Here is a 21262-nt window from a genome sequence, read left to right on the forward strand (position 1 = left end):
TCATTACATTGTATTAGCTACAAAAACCACATGAGCACCAAAAATCCATTTAGAATTTTGATATCAGCACATTTTAATGAGATGATTGATTCCACCAATTATTCACCTTCCAGGCCACGGTGAGCCTTGTTATTCACTATGAGTCTCCAGCCAATGCTGCTCCAAACCCAAATGACCCACAGGCAGGAGATGCTGCAGGGGATTCTGGTAGGTCATATGTTCTCATAGATAGACGACTCATTGTACCTGTCCCATTATGGTGCCTATGAGAGCACTGGCTGTGCCATTTAGGCCATCTCCATTTTGAAGTAGTCAATTTCCTTCTTGTACTACTTCTATGAGTTGGGAAACAAACTGATTGTAAAAAGAGCTGTCTGGTGTGCTTGTGTTAATCCTCAAAATAAGAAAGAAGCATCAGGGAAAGATTGGCTTTTTACTTGGTTTTCCTATCAACCATGTGCCATTGACAGGGGCAGGATTATGAAAGGCCTATGTGTTTATTTGGATACTTGTATTAGCTGTTACTAAAGGCAACAACTAATCTTTTGTGCTGTTGATTGTACTTTATCTGGTGACTGCGGTTGAGGTTGTGCTGTGTGTGTGTGTCTGCAATGGAAGGTAGAGGTGAAGAGGGGGATGAGGACATCACTGATGCAGGACATAGTCCCTCTGCCCCTGGTCAGCCTGGGAACCCTAACCAAATACTGGTCAAGAAAAACAGGAAATTGAACCGTCCCCTGGCCAATAAACCTCAGGACTTTCAGGTGAATTCTGGCATAGTGGTTCTAGCATCTATCTAATCAGAAGTATGTCATGAATTATGATTTGACATTGTTTTGACTCCCTTTTCTCATTATCTCTTGCCGTCAGATCCGTGTCAGGGTATTAGAGGGACGACAGCTCCCTGGGAATAACATCAAACCTGTTGTGAAGGTGAATGTTTGTGGACAGACTCACAGAACAAGGATCAAGCGGGGAAACAATCCATTCTTTGATGAGGTAAAAGAAGTCATATTGATTTAACTTAATTTGACTAAGTCCATGTGTGCTTAGCAAATGGGGAATTCTTGCTTGAGAAATGACTGCAGTTTATTTGTCCTGAAGGTTAATGTGGATTTGCTTTTCTCATTAAACCACCCAGATTCCTTTTTCTCTTTACAGATGTTCTTTTACAACGTCAACATGTTACCATCGGACCTATTTGATCAACATGTCAGCATTCGGGTAAGTTGAACCCAATGTTAGTAATATGGAACTAGCTGATCTGAACAGTCAGGTACTATGTATTGCATTTCATTCTCACTCTAATAAAGAGTACTTTCCTTCTGTAGGTGTACGACTCCTTCTCTCTGAGAGCTGACAGTCTCATGGGGGAGTTCAAGGTACTCCATCTTTCCCTTCCACCTCTTACAAAAAACATTCAAGGATTAATGACAAAAGAGTCTAACTTTACATTCCATTACTCTTGACTTATGCATTTGATCAGTCTGAGGTATTTCCCATCTTCCTTTGCTTCCCACAGGTTGATGTTGGCTTCATCTATGATGAACCAGGTATGTTTATGGTGCCTTTCACAGTATTTGCATACACTGAGTCTTATCTATTTCCTCAACGGGGTAAATGTTGTGCATGTGGCTGTCTGTCTCGGCCTGTCTCATAGCTCACTCTGTAATGAGGAAGTGGCTCCTCCTGAATGACCCTGATGAATCCAGTTCGGGCGCCAGAGGATACCTTAAAGTCAGCATGTTCATCGTTGGGGCGGGAGACGAATCACTGGTACAGTAATAGTTGGGGTTACCTCTCACGGTTTCTGTTGGCATGATTCGTAACTGAACACTAATTTGGAGCATCTTAAGGATCTGGATGAACCCATTCCTATATTATGACTTATCAGAGCAAAATGAATGTCCTTGTCAGGTCACACTACTGGTCAAGAGTTTTAGTACACCTACTCATTCAAGGGTTTTTCTTTATTTTTACTATTTTCTACATTGTAGAATAATAGTGAAGACATCAAAAAATAACATATGTAGTAACCAAAAAAGTGTTAAACAAATCAAAATATATTTGAGATTCTTCAAATAGCCACCCGTTGCCTTGATGACAGCTTTGCACACTGTTGGCATTCTCTCAACCAGCTTCATGAGGTAGTCACCTTTCCAACAGTCTTGAAGGAGTTCCCACATATGCTGAGCACTTGTTGGCTCCTTTACCTTCACTCTGTAGTCCGACTCATCCCAAACCATATCAATTGGTTTGATGTTGGGTGATTGTGGAGGCCAGGTCATCTGATGCAGCACTCCATCACTCTCCTTCTTTGTAAAATAGTTCTTACACAGCCTGGAGGTGTGTTGGGTCATTGTCCTGTTGAAAAACAAATGATAGTCCCACTAAGCCCAAACCAGATGGGATGGTGTATCGCTGCAGAATGCTGTGGTAGCCATGTTGGTTGTGTGCCTTGAATTCTAAATAAATCACAGACAGTGTCACCAGCAAAGTACTCCCACACCATAACACCTCCTCCTCCATGCTTTACTGTGGGAAATACACATGCAGAGATCATCCGTTCACTGACACCGTGTCTCACAAAGACACGGCTGTTGGAACCAAAAATCTCAAATTTCGACTCCAGACCAAAGGACAAATTTCCACCTGTCTGATGTCCATTGCATGTGTTTCTTGACCCAAGCAAGTCTTTACTTCTTATTGGTATCCTTTAGTAGTGGTTTCTTTGCAGCAATTCGACCATGAAGGCCTGATTCACACAGTCTCTTCTGAACAGTTGATGTTGAGATGTGTTTGTTACTTGAACTCTGAGAAGGATTTATTTGGGCTGCAATTTCTGAGGCTGGTAACTCTAATGAACTTGTCCTCTGCAGCAGAGGTAACTCTGGGTCTTCCATTCCTGTGGCGGTCCTCATGAGAGCCAGCTTCATCATATCGCTTGATGGTTTTTGCGACTGCATTTGAAGACCCTTTCAAAGTTCTTGAAATTTTCCTTATTGACTGACCTTTATGTCTTAAAGTAATGATGGACTGTCGTTTCTCTTTGCTTATTTGAGCTGTTCTTGCCATAATATGTACTTGGTCAATTACCAAATAGGGCTATCTCTTGTATGCCCCCCTACCTTATCACAACACAACTGATTGGCTCAAATGCAATAAGACCAAAATAAATGACCGTAATTTCCGGACTATTAAGCGCACCTGAATATAAGCCGCACCCACTGAATTTTTAAAATATTATTATTTTGAACATAAATAAGCCGCACATGTCTATAAGCCGCAGGTGCCTACTGGTACATTGAAACAAATGAACTTTACACAGGCTTTAAGAAGCACGGCTTGTAACAAAAATAAATAGGCTTTAACGAAACACTGCTTGTAACAAAAATAAATAGGCTTTAACGAAACACGGCTTGTAACAAAAATAAATAGGCTTTATCGAAGCACGGCTTGTAACAAAAAATACAAAATTAGCAGTAAACAGTAGCCTACCAAGAAAGTCATTGGTCACCATCTTCCTTCTCCTGTCTCCTGCACTGAAACCATCTCCTTCGGTGTCGGAGTTGAATAGCCTCAGAATTGCTTCATCCAATATTGGATCGTTTTCATTGTTGCTCTTGTCACTTTCATCTGGAGGCAAATCCCCCGCTGAGCCCTCTTCAACACGCAGCAGTCCAGCCTTTCGAAACCCGTTGATGATAGTGGATTTTTTGACAATGCTCCACGCTGTCTGGACCCACTGGCAGACTTGACCATAAGTTGCTCTTCGCATGCGGCCCGTTTTAGTGAAGGATTTCTCCCCAGTTGTCATCCAAGCCGCCCGCTGAACACGGAGCGCCACCTTAAATGCACGATTTACACTGCTGTCGAGTGGCTGCAAATACTTTGTTGTACCCCCAGGAATCAGGGTGACAAAATGACTACCGTAATCAGAATGATGGGAAGTTTGAGAGCGCTCGATTTAATCTAAACAGTAAACAAAAATTGTTGTTTGACCTTAACCCGTTCGGCAATTTCATTGGTCTAATGAAAGCTTCATGCCGCCAAAAAACTGAGCACGTCACAGAATATGTTTTGTTGGAGAAAAAAATTTGAAAGCGGGAAAAATCCAGATATTAGCCACGTCATTGTTTAAGCCGCGACGTTCAAAGCCTGGGAAAAAAGTTGCGTTTTATAGTCCGGAAATTACGGTACACAAATGTACTTTTAAGTAGGTACACCTGTTAATTGAAATGCATTCCAGGTGACTACCTCATGAAGCTGGTTGAGAGAATGCCAAGAGTTGTCAAAGCTGTCATCAAGGCAAAGGGTGGCTATTAAAATACACACTTTTTTGGTTTATACATGATTCCATATGTGTTATTTCATAGTTTTGATGTCTTCACTATTATTCTACAATATAGCCAATAGTAAAATCAAGAAAAACCCTTGAATGAGTAGGTGATCTAAAGCTTTTGACTGGTAGTGTACTTGGAAAATAACATCTGTGCCTATCATAGTGAAGTGTGACAACAGGGTGTGTGTGTTTGTGGCTTCTGCAGGTAGAGAAGAGGGACATTAATGATGACCAGGATGACATAGAGAGTAACCTGCTGCTGCCAGCAGGGGTTACACTGCGATGGGTCACCCTGTCTCTCAAAGTGTTCCGGGCCGAGGACATTCCCCAGAGTATGCCACTCGTGTATATATATATATATATATATATATAATGTTCTGTTGCTGTTGTGGTTGGCTTGTTCTGCTTTAACTCTCAAGTGCTTTCTCTCTATGTTAAAGATGGGTGTGCATCAGAACTAGCTCTTCATTTAGAAGTGTCTCAATCTGTATCTCTCAAGTAAGATTGTTTCGAGATGCAAGTAAATACATCAAAGTTAAAGGAGTTGTTCACTATTTTACTACGTGATGTTAGATGGTTCCTCACCCTGAAAGTAGTCTATGGGCCAGGAGAAACTGCCATAGAGTACTTACAGGGTGAGTGACCATCTAACTTCAAGTTGAAATAGTGAACTGCTCCTTTAACCTGTGTGTTTTTCACCATAGTGGATGATGCCTTTGTCCAGTCATTGAAGGGGATGTTTGGAGTGGATGGGGACAAGAAGAATCTAGTGGATCCTTTTGTCGAGGCTCACTTCGCTGGCAAAAGGGTATTCACATTGCTCTCCACCTAAAATTAGAATCAAGGGGATGATTTGTTTATTATGGAAATTGTTGTGAAGTTGATTTGCGAATGTTTATTGTTGAAGCTGTGCACCCAAGTCATTGAGAAGAATGCCAACCCAGAATGGAACCAAATGCTGAATCTTCAGGTCAAGGTAAAAAAAAAACAATCTAATGCACTGGATTTCTGCTTTGGTAAATTGTGATTCAAAACAATGATCCTGTAAAATCTTTCTGCAGTTCCCCTCCATGTGTGAACGAATCAAACTGACCGTCTTTGATTGGTAAGTCAACAGCATTCCCTCTTCTGAACACTTATGATAGACATACTGTATGTATCCATTTAAATCACTCCATTTGAGCTCTGGCAGTTATCCTCCGCCTCACATCACTGCTTTATTACAGTATTCAGATGCACACTTCCTCAGATTTGACACAAATAAGGGCCAGGAGTTTTTCCTGGTCACAAGGGTCAGAAATACCTCAGGAATGTACATAGTGTGTATTCAGCCCCCTTAGAGTGCCTTAGTGCTTGCTCCCTGCTACCTGCCTGTATGCAGCTCCAGAGTGTGGTCAGTCAGTTGTTATTTGGCCTGGGAGGAACCCGGCAGTGCTACAGTATGAGTCAGACAGGCAGTCCCTCCCTGTTCCAGGCTGGGATCCTGTTGGCAGGGAAACACCTCTGTAACCTCAGTCTGTTGCTACAGGGAAAAGTGGGAATGGTAGGAAATGGGTGCAAGTCAAAGATTAGGAAAACAATGTGTCCCCTAAATGTGATGAAAGTGAAGTTCATTCACATTGGTGGGTGTGAATGTCATATTGATATTGCACCTCTTATGCAGGGATCGCCTGACGAGGAATGACTCGATTGGCACCATATACTTGAATCTGGCCAAAATAGCATCCTCTGGTGGCGAAGTTCAAGGTATGGTTCTTGTATTAATTACACTACACCACACTGTCTTTCTCCCTTTCACAATATCTATAGCTCAAGTATATGATTTCTATGTCATTGTAGCTTCTAGTATAATAGTGTAATTACACCAAAAAAAACACCATGTCCATTCACTTTGGTTGATAAATGAATAGATGAACTCTATTCATTTCTATACTCAGTTGTAACTGTCTAATATACAGTACATGCACTTTTCTTTTTCTCTTGGTATAGACAAACATGTGGGATATGGGTTCACTCCATCACTTGAAGGTTAAATGGATGAATAGATATGTGGTGAATTGTTAAAGTATTGTCCAGTGCAAAAATCTGTCTTATTTTGGCCCAGTATCTCTAACAAGTTGTAGTATTTTATACATCACATTAGGAAATTCCACTGATTCTAGCCCAGCATGACATTTCAACGAATTTAGAATGGAGATAAAGGAATTTTGAATGGTTCCAATTTGACCCCAGACAATGACTTCTGCATTGGAGGTTACTTTGAGAATGTGTGAATGCCATGAGTTGTGCCCGGTCCACAAATTTCTGTAGCCCTTTGAGTACAATAGCAGGATATTTGAGTGAAGTAAACACACATATCAGTTCAAAGTTGACCTTCCTCGGTACTCAAAAGGTTACAGCAAAACATTTTTGCTTTGCCTTTGACCCTTGATATTCAGTCATACATTTTTGATTACATTTGCATGCTTTGTTTGTGCTGTCACAGAGTTGACTGCTATCCTTTTCTTTGTCAAAGATGGAGAGCAAGCTCCTTTGCTTCATTTGCGGCATGTGTTGCATTTCTGAGTTGCTGTGTGAGGCTGACATTCTTTGCGTAACCTAACACACAAAACTGCATATGACTCCTGTGAGTTTGCCTGGGCAGATACCCTAACTGTAGTTTTTGAAGATTTGCTAGCCCTATGTGCCATGTTCACCATTCTCCATCCAAGACATCAGCTTCTGACATGCAGAACTAACTCCACAGTAGCTCATCATTTAGAGACATTAGTAAAAAGCATAATTTCCTCCACAGGGAAGACTGGGGAGTCTGAGGTGGGTTTCCTGCCAGCCTTTGGGCCTTGCTATATCAACCTGTATGGGAGTCCCAGAGAGTTCACTGGGCTTCCTGACCCCTACGAAGAGCTCAACTATGGCAAAGTAGGTCCTGCAAGGGAATTTAAAACTTCTCTCCATCTCTAAGCTTGAAGATGTTGACATTGAAAATGACCTATGCGTTTCTTTTTGACAGGGTGAAGGGGTGGCCTATCGAGGAAGAATCCTGGTTGAGCTCTCAACTAAACTGGAAGGCAAGGCTGACAAGCCTGTAGAAGAGATCCCTAGTGATGACATCTTGGTGGCCCAGGTACTGTAACCTATACCCCAATTATTCTTGATACATTTTACTTTAGCCTTACCTACAGGTATATCCTGTTTTGGTGTAGATTGTCAAGAAACAAAATGCATGCTACATTATAGATTTGTTTTCTATCTAAACTAAACATTTTATCTTCTGATCAGAAATACCAGCGCAGGAGGAAGTACTGTTTGTGTGTAGTGTTCCATAGTGCCAGCATGCTTCAGGAACCTGGCGAACCAATCCAATTTGAGGTCAGCATTGGCAACTATGGCAACAAGCTGGACACTACCTGTAAACCACTGGCCTCCACTACCCAGTACAGCTGTGCTGTGTTTGATGGTAAGGGCCCAAGCCACCTTAGAAACCGAACTAATCTGGTTTTTGGTACCTCAACAAGAATCTTTGAATTGGACTAATTTCTTTATTTTCAACAGGTAACCACTATTATTACCTGCCCTGGGCTAACGCCAAACCAGTGGTTGTCATTACATCATTCTGGGAGGACATCAGTCACCGTTTGGATGCAGTCAACATCATTCTGTACATAGCCGAACGTCTGGTACGAGATGCAGATTTATGCACCAATTTACCAGGTTGAATGCCTACAATGTATGAATACAGTGTAAAATTGTAGTCTATTGCTCCTTTCAGCAATCTAACATCACTGCGATGAAGCTGGCCATCTTGGCTAAAGTCCCCGAAGACCGTCTGGCTGAGATCTGGCTGAGGCTGGTAAATCAGGTGATCGAAGACCTCAGCAGGTAAATGCTTCCATGTTTGATGGATTTAATTAGTCAACATTGGGATAATCTGAGTTTCAAAGATCTAGCATAAACACAGAAATGATGACTCTTAACCCAGCATGTGTATCTAACCCAATCCCCATCATAGCAATGTGTTTTTAACATTTTTTATTTACTGTGTAAATTGTTCAAATTAATCATTGTGCATAGAGTTGTATGGTTTGTTAAACTTTGAAATCAATGGTTTTTGTTTGACATACATTTTAAAGTAAATTTTTTTGAGTAATTCCGTATCTAACCAAACCCCCATCATACCAGTTTGAAAATGCCAGAGCTGGAGGGCCACTCAAACCTGACCGCCCTGGACATCCAGATGAAGAAGCTACGAGACAGCACCCTGCAGACTATCATGGAGGGGGCCAAGAGCATGAAAGAGGAGGTGACTGAGATCAAGGATACCCTGGGGGACATTGAGGGCTGGCTGGACAAACTGAAGCAGCTCGCTGAGGAGGTAGGTCAGAGTCCAAGCTGTTTGTCTGGCCATGATACATAATTTTGGCAAGCTGCTATCAATAATCAGAGACTATAATGGCCAAATAGTTTGGCTTTAGTCTCTTCACTTTTCATGTACAATGCCCTCTAAATTACCCTTGAAGGTAGATATAAAGTTGTGTATTGTTGTATTAAAACTGGGGATGTACAGTAATTGACATGGTGTGTCTCCAGCCCCAAAACAGCATGCCTGACGTGATCATCTGGATGCTGAGGGGGGAGAAGAGAGTGGCGTACAGCCGCATCCCAGCCTACCAGCTGCTCTACTCCACCTACAGTGGACAGTTCTGTGGCAGGACCAGGAATATCTTCATGCAGTACCCTATGGATAAAAACAAGGGTCTGAAGGTTCCAGTCCAGATCAGAGTCAACATGTGGCTGGGCCTGTCTGCAGACGAGAAAAAGTTCAACAATTTCTCAGAAGGGACATTCAGTGTGTTTGCTGAATTGGTATGTTTCTATTAAAATGACTCACTTTTTCCTTTTGAGTGTTGAACTTGATAGTAATGGAGAAGATCGTTGTATAATGTATATGAATGGCCAATGAAATGACCTATGTGTTTTCCCCTTTGGCAGTATGAGAATCAGGCCTACATGCTGGGGAAGTGGGGAACTACCGGTCTGGGTTTACGCTACAAATACTCTGATGTGACTGGCAAGCTGAAGCTGAAACAAGAGAACTTCATTCCCCCGCGAGGCTGGGAGTGGGAGGGAGACTGGTTCATAGACCCAGAGAAGGGGTAAGACTTGTTTGTTTACATTTTTACTGAATTCCACCATTGTAGAAAAACATGTAATCAGCCCTCTTTATCACAATCAAAGGAAATGGGCTGGTTTTACCTCACTCTCCCTGGAGAGACCAATCATGTTCAGTAGGTAGGGCACACTGTAGTGAAACGTTTTGAAACGGTAAACAAAAATACTTTTCTTATTGGGCAAGTCTAGGTAGTCCCTCCCTGTTTCAGTCTGTTTTCTTCCCTTTGGTTCATAATGAACATGACCCGGCTATCAGTTCTCTGGTTATTAGCATTTTTCTCCTTCCATCAACCACTTGTTAGTGAGGAGTGTTGAGTGTGTAATAAAATCTCTTTCTGTGTGGCTGGACCAGTCTGTTGACAGAGGCAGATGCGGGACACACTGAGTTCATGGATGAAGTCTTCCAGAATGAGACTCGCTTCCCCGGGGGAGAATGGAAGCCTGCTGCTGAGCCCTACACTGACGTGGTTAGGAAAAACGCACACACCATTTAGTGTCTCTACAAAAATCATGACCATGTATATTCATACCGCTGGCGTTGATGCAATAAAAGTATATAAAAACAGGATAATTATTTAGTACAATGAATGCTTAGATTCCCCTATTCAGTTTGGGCTTCCTGTAGCTCTGGCATGGTAGATGTCCAGATTTCTCAGGCGTTGTTGGTTGTGTTTGCAGAATGGGGAGAAGACCCGCAAACCAGGGGAAATCGAGTGTCCTGCAGGCTGGAGCTGGGGGGATGAGTGGACCGTAGATGAAAACAGGGCTGTGGACGAGAAAGGTCTGCTCTCACACTGATCTCTACAACACTGCTTGCCCTTGCAGTGGAAAACGTGACTTTAAATTGGGATCTCTAATGTGTCCTGTCCTCATTTACACCTCATGTAATCTACTTCTGTAAGAATGACCTGTAGTATTTTTCAAGCAATGTGTATACATTTCTAATGGGTTTATTCTGAATGCAGGCTGGGAGTATGGAATCACCATCCCTCCAGATGACAAACCCAAGTCTTGGGTGCCAGCAGAGAAGATGTACCACGTCCACCGACGGAGGAGAGTGATCAGGCCCAGGAAGAGAACATCAGCTGCTGGTACAACCACTGAGGTCAGTGCACCGTGCCAGTAGGAAACAGCTTGTCTTGAGAGATCATAATCAAATGTTGTGGATGTCAAATATTTCCCCCATTTTCAGAAGCGAGACCAAGGAGACCCAGAAGGCTGGGAGTTCTCCTCTCTGATTGGCTGGAAGTTCCACAGACAGGAGCGTTCCGCCGACACGATCCGACGCAGACGCTGGAGGAGGAAGATGGCCCCTGCTGGCCGCCTGGGGGCATCCGCCATATTCAAACTGGAGGGGGCGCTGGTGAGCAACTGGACAACTCTGGTCCACAGGGGCTGCAGCTTCTGCTGGTTTTTTTCTTCTCCCTGGCATGAAGACATTATGTGTTGTCCGTCCCTGTTGTCGAGTAAGATGCATTCTTGATTAATTTGGAGGAATTTTTGATTGTCTTTGCAGGGGGTTGATGTAGATGAGAAAAAAAAAGATGAGGTTGATGCCTCCAAGCTCTTTGGTGCCAATACTCCTACTGTGTCCTGTTCGTTTGACAGTGAGTGCTTTAGTTATACATAGTCGGTATGGATCTTTCTCTCTGTTTGTGATGCTGGCTTTAACCGTGGGTGTTTTCTTTCTGCAGGCTCACACCTCTACCACCTCCGCGTCTACGTTTACCAGGCCAGGAACCTTATTGCCATGGACAAAGACAGTTTCTCGGGTTTGCACGTCTCCTTGTCAAAATCATGTTTTGATTTAGTGAAAGTTGACACGATGTGACATATTATGAAAATGTGGACGTATTATCTAACACACAAAACATTTTTCTATCTTGTCCTAGATCCATATGCCCATGTGTCCTTCCTGCACATGAGTAAAACCACAGAGACCATGAAAGCTACCCTGAACCCCACGTGGGACCAGACCCTGATCTTCCAGGATGTGGAGATCTACGGGGACCCGCAGAACATCGCCCACTATCCCCCAGACGTGGTGTTGGAGTTCTATGACAAGGACCAGGTGGTGGGTGTGATCAAAGTCCCTTCAGTCACCCAGGTTAAAGATGCACTATGCAAAAATTGCTCCTCCATTTCCTGGCTGCTAGAATTCTAATAGTTCGTCTAATTTCTGATTGTGTGACAAAACAAGCAAGTATAGTATAGAGAATCATTGTGCCATCTAAACCACTGTGAAATATTTAAAAATAATAATAATACAAAACCTAAAGTAAAAGACGCAAAAACGAAACTTAAGAACGGGAAGCATAGAAATAGCGCACATAGAATAGATCTCCCGCTTCTTAGACTTGCTTTCAACGAGAATGTGAATTTGGGTCAGGTCGTCCAGAAAGTTCCATACTGTAGCTTTAACAGTTATCAATACAGTGCTCTATTAACCCTGATTGTCATCCTGGTGGTTAACATGTTGCACTTTGCCCCAGGGGAAAGATGAGCTATTGGGCCGGAGCGTGTGTGTCCCCCTGGTGAAACTGAACCCCGGCATGGACCAGACCCCCAAACTGCTGTGGTCCCCCATCACACAGAAGGACCAGCGGGCTGGAGAGGTGCTGGTGGCTGCTGAGCTCATCCTGAAGGATAAGGTGCAGCAGCAGAAGAGGATGTGGAGGAGTAGCAGTATTAGTTAGTGGGGTAGGCCTATAGGAAAAGGGGTGATGTGGATTGTGAAAACTCTCTCCCTCTGTGTCTCCAGGGTAACGAGACGGACCTCCCTCTGGTCCCTCCCAAGAGGGGGGAGAATCTGTACATGGTGCCTCAGGGGATACGGCCTGTGGTGCAGCTCATGGCTATTGAGGTAAACTGCAATACTTCAGTAATGTTATAACTTCCCACAGAAATGTACCTGCTATTTCCCACTTTCCACAGTATGTATTTTGTTACCCAGTGTGTGTTTTGTTTCAGATTCTGGCCTGGGGGTTGCGCAACATGAAGCCCTACCAGTTGGCCACTGTGGCCTCCCCTAGCCTTGTCGTAGAGTGTGGAGGGGTGATGGTCGAGTCTGCTGTCATCAAGAACATGAAGAAGAGCCCCAACTTTCCTGGATCTGTCCTCTTCTTTAAAGTGGTAAGAGATGCTTGCTTGGGGTCTCACAGGCATGAGTGCTGTTCTTTTGTTACATTTTTACACCATGCCAATGGGTGGGTGCTTATATTTGTCCTGTTTCATGCGTGTACAAGTGTGTATTATACAAGTGTGAAAGGGAAATGTGTTTTTTGCACTACATTTGTGTAGGCATTCTCTCATTCTCTCACTCAGCGGATCGATGTCAAGGTTGTCATATCTTCATCCTCAGTTTCTTCCCAAAGAGGAGATGTACACCCCTCCCATCGTGCTGAAGGTGATCGACCACAGGCCATTTGGCAGGAAGCCAGTGGTTGGACAGTGTACCATAGACAGTCTGGACGAGTTTCGCTGTGACCCCTACGTCATCCAGAAGTCATCCATGTCATCCAAAAGTAACTATTCGCTTCCTCTGACGCGCTTACTTATTACACGTGCATACTACCACCGTGTGGTGAAATAGAAACGATTTCCCAACAAATATGAGATAAAAATGGTCTATCTCTCTTTGTCAGTGGCTTTGATGGCTGCTTTTCCTCAGGACACCAGAATTGACATGGAAGACAGGAGGCCTCTGCTTGAAGCTCAGGTATACTTTAGCATTCGAATAGGAAACCCCTCTCAAATTCACCATATTTTGTTACGCTCTCTTATGATAGCTTTTAAGATCTATTCCATCTAATAATAGAGTCCGAATTTCATAGTCGATACTCTGACTTGCAGTTTGTGTACAGCATGTCAGCAGCAGTCAACAAAATGGCCACCACTACTTCTCGTCTTGTATGTATGGTCATCTGTAGTTCAACTCTACAGGCTGGACAATGACACTGCAGGGTTGAGGGAGCCTCTCTGATACATGTTTATATAGAGAGATGAAATGACAGATACGGAAGGAATGAGTATGAGCAGAGTCAAAATGTGTGATTCATCCAAAGAAGTAAATCAAAATGAAGTATAATTAAATTCAACTTTAAACCTGTTTTTAAAGTTTAACGTTTGAGTTTAAACAAAAAACGGACATCTCTGGCTGACCTTATTCAGAACCAAGCAACATAAAAAAACAAACATTGAAACTATATTATTTTGACTTTGCTTTCTCACATCTTGCTTACTCATTTCAATATTCCAAACTTGCAACCGATATTACTGATCAGGGGAACATCTTAAATTGTGTAACATAATTTAAAGTTATGTTACTTAAAATAACAGAACTGCAAATTATACCATTACCATTTTAATCAATTATCAACTTTCTAGACAATCTTAGCTCATGCACTAACAGTTCATTCAATAATAATTAAATCTTGAAATTGGATCACAATCGGGGATCATTGCATCAAACTGTATAATCATTGTATCAAATAGGTATGCCATATTTTTCCTTCACTCCACAACAGATTTTATACCATCTACCAGATTGATCATGCATGTGAAACAGTTTTAAATGATTCCAATGATTCACATGATTCATGTGACACCGATTTACAAATTCACTAGCTGGCATGATATTCAGAGAATCTCAATTGCATTTCCTTGAATCCTTGCATCCTCTTTCCTCACTTTGTTCACAAAACCCATTGGATGAGGAAGTCCAAGGTCCCTTCCCTCTGACGTTCTCCCCAAATGGGTTTTGAGAAAGAGGCGAGGAGAGCGGACGCGTGTAATCAAGGAAATGCAATTAAGGTTCTCCCATTGACTTGATACCTTGTTTACTTATCTTTCCTTTCATCCCCTTCTTCCTTAAAAGCATGCAGAGAAGGTGAGATATGGAAACTTTACATACATCTCTCTATCACATAAGAAGCACTTTGTGACATATGGTCTTGAATTGAATACTATCTTCACTTTTTTTACATTAGGAGAAGGAGACAGTTGATTGGTGGAGTAAATTCTACGCTTCCATTGGAGATCATGAGAAGTGCCGTCCTTACCTTCAGAAAGGATATGACACTTTGAAGGTGAAGTCTTGATGTCTCACACAGAATACACCTGTGCTGCATACATCTGAAGTAACTCCACTAATTAGTTGGCATTTTGTTTTTCTTTCCTGGACTCAAATTGAATTCTGATTTACAAGAATTTTGCAACACTCGCATTATCATCTGCTAACCATGTGTATGTGACCAATAAAATTTGATGTGAAATATAATTGTCTACATCTCTGTTTTCAGGTGTATGATAAGGAACTGGAAAATATTCCTGAGTTCAAACAACTCACCGATTTCTGCAACACCTTCAAACTGCAGAGAGGCAAGAATGAAGATGAGGAGGATGATCCATCCGTCGTTGGAGAATTCAAGGTGGAACAGCAGTTTCACTATCATTTCACAAATTCCATATACATGCTCGTACATGCCCCCATACATATGCATAACCACATTGGCTCAACACGATAGAACGCGTCAGTCATAAATCAAGCTATTGATCCCTTTCTAGTGGTAGAGTTAAGGCTTTGCTACCTGTCCGTGATGGCTGATGACGGATGACTGTGTTTTCAGGGCTCTTTTAAGGTGTACCCTCTATCAGACGACCCGGGTGTGGCTCCTCCTCCTCGCCAGTTCCGTGAGCTACCTGAAAGCGGACCTCAGGAGTGCCTGGTCAGGATCTATGTGGTCAGAGGCATCAACCTGCAGCCCAAGGACAACAACGGTCAGGTTAGTCCAGCGCCGTGACCTTGGAATTCTATCTGCGAAGAGATAATTGGCTTTAAAGTTCCGAACCCTCATTGGTTTGAATGGTGTGAGCAATTCTCATCTTGTACTCTTTTTGAGTTAACAACATGAATTGGGGTATTTAAAGTACCATATAGGTGGAGAACGTTGCACAGAAAAACGTTACGTCAATAACTCAGTTTTGCCAAAAATTGCTACGTTTTATTGTCACATGCACAAGTACAGTGAAATGCTTAACACAAACATGTCATGCTCTATATAACTTTAGAATTCTAAGCTCTCGCATTGTGCATTGCCAGGTTGCTGTTCTCTTACCTACTTTTCTCTACTTTGCATACTCTTTGATGTTGCAACATGACATGTTTGTTTTCTAAATGTGCCTTTCCTTTACAGTGTGACCCCTATATAAAGATTTCCCTGGGAAAAAAGTCAATTGAGGACCGAGATAACTACTTACCAAATACCACCAACCCTGTTTTTGGAAGGTAAAATCTCACATTCATTTAAAGTGGCAATATGTTACTTTTTGGGCGACCTGACCAAATTCACATAGAATATCATTCTACTTGAAAGCAAGTCTAAGAAGTGGTAGATATGTGGGCTATTTTTATGCTTCCCATTCTTAAATTTTGTTTTTGCGTCTTTTACTTTTGGTTTTGTACACCAGCTTTTGGTTTTGCACACAATATTTTTGGTTATGGAAAATATTTCCACAGCGGTTTGGATGGTACAATGATTTTCTACAGTATACTATATTATTTTGTCACATAAACTGAAATTAGGTAAACTATTAGAGTTGTAGCAACCAGGAAATGCCGTAGCGATTTCTGCATAGTACAACTTGAAACGGTATTTATATTATTCTACTCTACACTTATACCACACCTCCTTTTTGCAGAATGTTTGAGATGTCATGTTTTCTGCCTCAAGACAAAGACCTGAAGATCTCAGTGTATGACTATGATCTGCTGACCCGCGATGAGAAAGTGGGAGAGACTGTGATTGACCTGGAGAACCGCTTCCTGTCACGTTTTGGCTCCTACTGTGGCCTGCCTCAGACATACTGCATGTGAGGAGACTTGTTCCTGCTGTACATTTTATGTCATAGTTTACTTCAAAAAATCTAAGTTTGTCAGACATTTTCAGAACTCTAATTTGGTGTTGATATGAGTCATAGTGTCATGCCATCTGTTGTGTAGGTCCAGATGGCAACTACATGCCTTCATCTGAAATGAATGAGAAAGATAGGCACTGTAATTTAATTGAGCCCATAATCATTATGGGGACTGATTGATTGGCTGTGTTGATCTTCCTGAAACAGCTCTGGAATCAACCAATGGCGTGACCATCTAAAGCCCTCTCAGATCCTTCAGAACCTGGCCCGCCTCAAAGGTGTCCCTCCACCCAGGATAGAAGATGATGGCAAAGCACTGTCATTCAATGGGACTCAGTACACCCTGGCTCAATTTGGTAATTCATAAGCAGGTTTTTTTATGGACTTTTCGTAACATTCAACTTTCATTATAGGGACATGAGGACCAGAGTATGTTTTGTATGACATGAGTAAGGCCTGTAGTGTTTTTTTCCTGACCAGCAAAAAAACATGGACCCTAAATATGAGGTAACTCACGTTTACCATCTACATTTAGAGGCCAACAAAGAGATCCACCAGCACTTGGGTCCTGCCGACGAACGGATCTCTCTGCACGTGCTCAGAACACATGGACTGGTGCCTGAGCACGTGGAGACAAGGACACTGTTCAGCAGCTTCCAGCCCCAACTTTCTCAGGTAACTATCCATGTTGTCTTCCTCTTTATCTTCAATATGTCTCCATATCTGAGACTAACTGTATTTTCCCCTCACTTATAGGGATGCCTTCAAATGTGGGTGGATGTTTTCCCCAAAAACATGGGCGTTCCCGGACCTCCCTTCGACATTGTGCCACGCAAGGCTAAGAAGTAAGGAGAATCACTTCACAATTTGGTATTTCAAAGTGATCTAGTCTATAATCTTCTATTCTATTCATGAATACCATGTCTCCATTTAAAGGTATTTCCTGCGAGCTGTTGTTTGGAACACCTCTGATGTCATTCTGGACGAAACTAGTATTACTGGGGAGCGCATGAGTGATATCTACGTCAAAGGGTATCCGTGTTGAAATGCTTTTTGAAGCGATATTAGGATCGAACTATTACCATGGCAGCCATGCATATAACACACTTGTGGTTTGTTCAAACACATGAAAACCTAAATGAATTAACCAGTTAGTCTGTCGGTCCAGCTGGATGCCAGGTATGGAGGAGGACAAGCAGAAGACCGACGTCCACTACAGGTCTCTGGACGGGGAAGGCAACTTCAACTGGAGGTTCGTCTTTGGCTTTGAATACCTGCCCGCTGAACAGCTGTGTCTGGTCTCCAAGAAGGTGTGTTTAGGCTTGAGAAACAATTACAAACGGAATAGTGTAGTAAGACAAAGTTGAGGTACATTTCATTGCTGCCAATTTTGTCAGTCTTGCTTATTATTTTCAACAGGAGCACTTCTGGAGTCTAGACAAAACAGAGTTCAGGATACCCCCCAAGTTGATTGTTCAAATTTGGGATAATGACAAGTTCTCATTGGATGATTACCTGGGTGAGACATTTCTTTAGCACTATGAATTACCGTACAATACTTTTTCAACCAAAAATTACCATATGATAATTTTACTCCAGCTGATCAAATCAGCTATTTAACACATGGTCCTGAGATGGTCTTCTGGTCATTGTACAGGCACGGTAGAGCTGGATCTCCGTAAACTTACCCCTCCGGCCAAGGTTTCAAAGATGTGCAATCTGAGTATGATGGAGGAGGTGATGGATGCACGACCACACACATCTGACCTGGCCAATTCGCTGTTCGCTCAGAAGTCTGTCAGAGGCTGGTGGCCATGTGTCACTGAACAGGATGGGAAGAAAGTCCTTGGTGTGAGTACAGCTAAGAGGTCATCCATTTTAAACTGACAAAATCAAGAGAGTATAAATCAACCTGGTTTAGCTGTAATCTTATATTCAACCATGTTTAGTATCTCTAAAGAAGGTTACTACTTTGCAAATTACAGACTATATGTGAAACATTGTGTGGAATAAATCTGAATTAACATCTGTTATGTTTAGGGGAAGGTTGAGATGACTCTGGAAATCGTGTCTGAGAAGGAAGTGGACGAAAAGCCTGCTGGGAAGGGCAGGGATGAACCCAACATGAACCCAAAGCTTGACTTCCCTAAGTAAGGATTTCCACTCTTCTGTGTATATTCACCCTTTTATAGGCCTAACGGAGATATATACCTCTGATATAGTCCATATTAAATGGTTTCCTCCTCTCTTCCAACAACAACAGGCGTCCGGACACATCCTTCTTCTGGTTCACGAACCCCTGTAAGACCATGAAGTTCATTGTGTGGCGCAGATTCAAGTGGCTTTTCATTGGACTGATCCTACTGATTCTAGTGCTGCTCTTCGTCGGAATCCTGTTGTACTCTTTACCAGTAAGAACAGGCGGGAGGGGATAATGTTCAATTAAACTGTGTTAAATAAAATTCACATTTAATGAAATAACAAACTGACAGATTGCCTACATTTTGATGTGATTAATGCTTGCCTAATTACAATTTCTCTCATTCCAGAACTACATTTCAATGAAAATTGTGAAGCCATTCAAATGAAAACGCCATATTTTGCTCTTATGTCAAGAAGAACAGAGACCAAAGTCTTCCAATGTATTTTCAACCAAAAATATCATTACTATTTTTATGTATTCTAAACTGTATTTGTGTAATATTTCAAATGAATTTTTAAAAACATGTCTGCCCACAGAATGCATAATTACTATATTGTTCAAACCAACTTCTGACATAATTATATTATCTTTGCACAAGTTAATCAGAATTCCTTGAACCTTATGCTCTTAAAGTCTTTTTAATGGATGCTCTGTGCCTTGTAATAAACATTTATGTGGTCATATACACACTGATTCTTTAAATAAATGATTGTTTTAAGGCCCTAATAAATGATCAGTAGACCATTTGCATTGGGGGTCTTTGTGGTTATACAGTATATGCTGAACAAAAATATAAATGCAACATGTAAAGTGTTGGTTTCATGAGCTGAAATAAAATATCCCAGAATTTTTCCATACGCACAAAGTTTATTTCTCTTATTGTACACATAGTGAACATTTCTCTTGCCGAGATACGCCACACCTGTCAGGTGAATGAATTATCAAGAAGCTGACTAAGCACTTTGTGCTGGGGACAATAAAAAGCCACTCTAAAATGTGCAGTTTTGTCACACAACGCCACAGCTGTCTCAAGTTTTGAAGGAGCATGCATTTGGTATGCTGACAGCAGGTATGTCCACCAGAGAAGTTACCAGAGAATTTAATGTTCATTTCTCTACCATAAGCAGCCTCCAACATCGTATTAGAGAATTTGGCAGTACGTTCAACCAGCCTCACAACCGCAGACCACGTGGTACCATGCCAGCCCAGGACCTCCACATCCGGCTTCCTCACCTGAGGTATTGTCTGATACCTGCCACCCAGAAAGCTGATGAAACTGTTGGTTTGCACAATTGAAGAATTTCTGCACAAACTGTCAGAAACTCTCTCAGGTAAGCTCATCTGCTTGCTCATCGTCCTCCCCAGGGTCTTGACCTGACTGCAGTTCGGCATCTTAACCGACCTCAGTGGGAAAATGCTCACCTTCAATGGCCACTGGCATGCTGGAGAAGTGTGCTCTTCACAGATGAATCCCGGTTTCAACTGTACCGGAGATGGCAGACAGAGTGTATGGCGTCATGTGGGCGAGCGGTTTTCTGATGTCAATGTTGTGAACAGAGTGCCCCATGGTGGCAGTGTTTTTTTAAATGTTTTATTTATTTAACCTTTATTTAACTAGGCAAGTCAGTTACGAACAAATTCTTATTTAAAAATGACAGCCTACCGGGGAACAATGGGTTAACTGCCTTGTTCAGGGGCAGAAAGATAGATTTTTACCTTGTCAGCTCGGGTATTTCGATCCAGCAACCTTTCGGGTTACTGGCCCAATGCTCTAACCACTAGGCTACCTGCTGGGTTATGGTATGGGCATGCATAAGCTACGGACAACTAACACAATTGCATTTTATCAATGGCAATTTGAATGCACAGAGATACTGTGACGAGATCCTGAGGGTCATTGTCATACCATTAATCCGCCGCCATCACCTCATGTTTCAGCATGATGATGCACAGCCCCATGTTGCAAGGATCTGTACACAATTCCTGGAAGCTGAAAATGTCCCAGTTCTTCCATGGCCTGCATACTCACCAGACATGTCACCCATTGAGCAAGTTTGGAATGCTCTGGATCGATGTGTATGACAGCGTGTTACAGTTCCCGCCAATATCCAGCAACTTCACACAGCCATTGAAGAGGAGTGGGACTACAATCAACAGCCTGATCAACTCTATGCAAAGAAATGTCATGCCGCATGTGGCAAATGGTGGTCACACAAGACACTGACTGGTTTTCTGATCCATGCCCATCAGAGATACTTATTTTTTAAGGTATCTGTGACCAACAGATGCATATCTGTATTTCCAGTCATGTAAAATCCATAGATTAGGGCCTAATGAATTTATTTCAATTGACTGATTTCCTTTAATTTACTGTAACTCAGTAAACTCTTTAATATTGTTGCATGTTGCGTTTATATTTTTGTTCAGTGTATATATAAAAAGTATATTGTAGAATAATAGTGAAGACATCAAAACTATGAAATAACACATATGGAATCATGTAGTAACCAAAAAAGTGTTAAACAAATCAAGATATATTTTATATTTGAGATTCTTCAAAGTAGCCACCCTTTGCCTTGATGACAGCGTTGCACACGCTTGGCATTCTCTCAACCAGCTTCATGAGGTAGTCA

The 21262-nt window shown here is 42.1% G+C and overlaps 1 protein-coding gene across 3 annotated transcripts in view; it reads left to right on the forward strand.

Moving 5' to 3' along the window:
- LOC106578972 (myoferlin) overlaps positions 1 to 19487 on the forward strand; it is a 25554-nt gene extending 6067 nt beyond the window's left edge. The window contains exons 5-54 of one of the 3 annotated variants that reach the window (XM_014158319.2): positions 114 to 207; positions 619 to 764; positions 871 to 999; positions 1162 to 1224; positions 1332 to 1382; positions 1523 to 1553; positions 1661 to 1776; positions 4548 to 4674; positions 5047 to 5150; positions 5250 to 5318; positions 5404 to 5447; positions 6006 to 6088; positions 6332 to 6370; positions 7137 to 7261; positions 7353 to 7466; positions 7622 to 7799; positions 7895 to 8019; positions 8112 to 8221; positions 8522 to 8714; positions 8930 to 9205; positions 9332 to 9495; positions 9864 to 9978; positions 10190 to 10292; positions 10477 to 10616; positions 10704 to 10874; positions 11028 to 11118; positions 11206 to 11283; positions 11404 to 11585; positions 12004 to 12162; positions 12273 to 12374; positions 12482 to 12643; positions 12873 to 13035; positions 13156 to 13229; positions 13364 to 13420; positions 14388 to 14399; positions 14500 to 14598; positions 14812 to 14940; positions 15139 to 15294; positions 15706 to 15797; positions 16211 to 16381; positions 16634 to 16782; positions 16962 to 17101; positions 17183 to 17271; positions 17363 to 17458; positions 17595 to 17736; positions 17846 to 17945; positions 18084 to 18277; positions 18467 to 18576; positions 18690 to 18837; positions 18976 to 19487. In XM_014158319.2, the coding sequence (XP_014013794.2) occupies positions 114 to 207; positions 619 to 764; positions 871 to 999; positions 1162 to 1224; positions 1332 to 1382; positions 1523 to 1553; positions 1661 to 1776; positions 4548 to 4674; positions 5047 to 5150; positions 5250 to 5318; positions 5404 to 5447; positions 6006 to 6088; positions 6332 to 6370; positions 7137 to 7261; positions 7353 to 7466; positions 7622 to 7799; positions 7895 to 8019; positions 8112 to 8221; positions 8522 to 8714; positions 8930 to 9205; positions 9332 to 9495; positions 9864 to 9978; positions 10190 to 10292; positions 10477 to 10616; positions 10704 to 10874; positions 11028 to 11118; positions 11206 to 11283; positions 11404 to 11585; positions 12004 to 12162; positions 12273 to 12374; positions 12482 to 12643; positions 12873 to 13035; positions 13156 to 13229; positions 13364 to 13420; positions 14388 to 14399; positions 14500 to 14598; positions 14812 to 14940; positions 15139 to 15294; positions 15706 to 15797; positions 16211 to 16381; positions 16634 to 16782; positions 16962 to 17101; positions 17183 to 17271; positions 17363 to 17458; positions 17595 to 17736; positions 17846 to 17945; positions 18084 to 18277; positions 18467 to 18576; positions 18690 to 18837; positions 18976 to 19014 (5844 nt within the window). In that variant the 3' untranslated portion in view covers positions 19015 to 19487. The remainder of the gene's footprint in view (positions 1 to 113; positions 208 to 618; positions 765 to 870; positions 1000 to 1161; positions 1225 to 1331; positions 1383 to 1522; positions 1554 to 1660; positions 1777 to 4547; positions 4675 to 5046; positions 5151 to 5249; positions 5319 to 5403; positions 5448 to 6005; positions 6089 to 6331; positions 6371 to 7136; positions 7262 to 7352; positions 7467 to 7621; positions 7800 to 7894; positions 8020 to 8111; positions 8222 to 8521; positions 8715 to 8929; positions 9206 to 9331; positions 9496 to 9863; positions 9979 to 10189; positions 10293 to 10476; positions 10617 to 10703; positions 10875 to 11027; positions 11119 to 11205; positions 11284 to 11403; positions 11586 to 12003; positions 12163 to 12272; positions 12375 to 12481; positions 12644 to 12872; positions 13036 to 13155; positions 13230 to 13363; positions 13421 to 14387; positions 14400 to 14499; positions 14599 to 14811; positions 14941 to 15138; positions 15295 to 15705; positions 15798 to 16210; positions 16382 to 16633; positions 16783 to 16961; positions 17102 to 17182; positions 17272 to 17362; positions 17459 to 17594; positions 17737 to 17845; positions 17946 to 18083; positions 18278 to 18466; positions 18577 to 18689; positions 18838 to 18975) is intronic. The other 2 variants (XM_014158321.2, XM_014158320.2) reach the window with 2 other exon arrangements.
- The last annotated feature ends 1775 nt before the right edge of the window (positions 19488 to 21262 follow it).

Source organism: Salmo salar, chromosome ssa19 (genome assembly GCF_905237065.1).
Source record: "Salmo salar chromosome ssa19, Ssal_v3.1, whole genome shotgun sequence".
Taxonomy (NCBI): domain Eukaryota; kingdom Metazoa; phylum Chordata; class Actinopteri; order Salmoniformes; family Salmonidae; genus Salmo; species Salmo salar.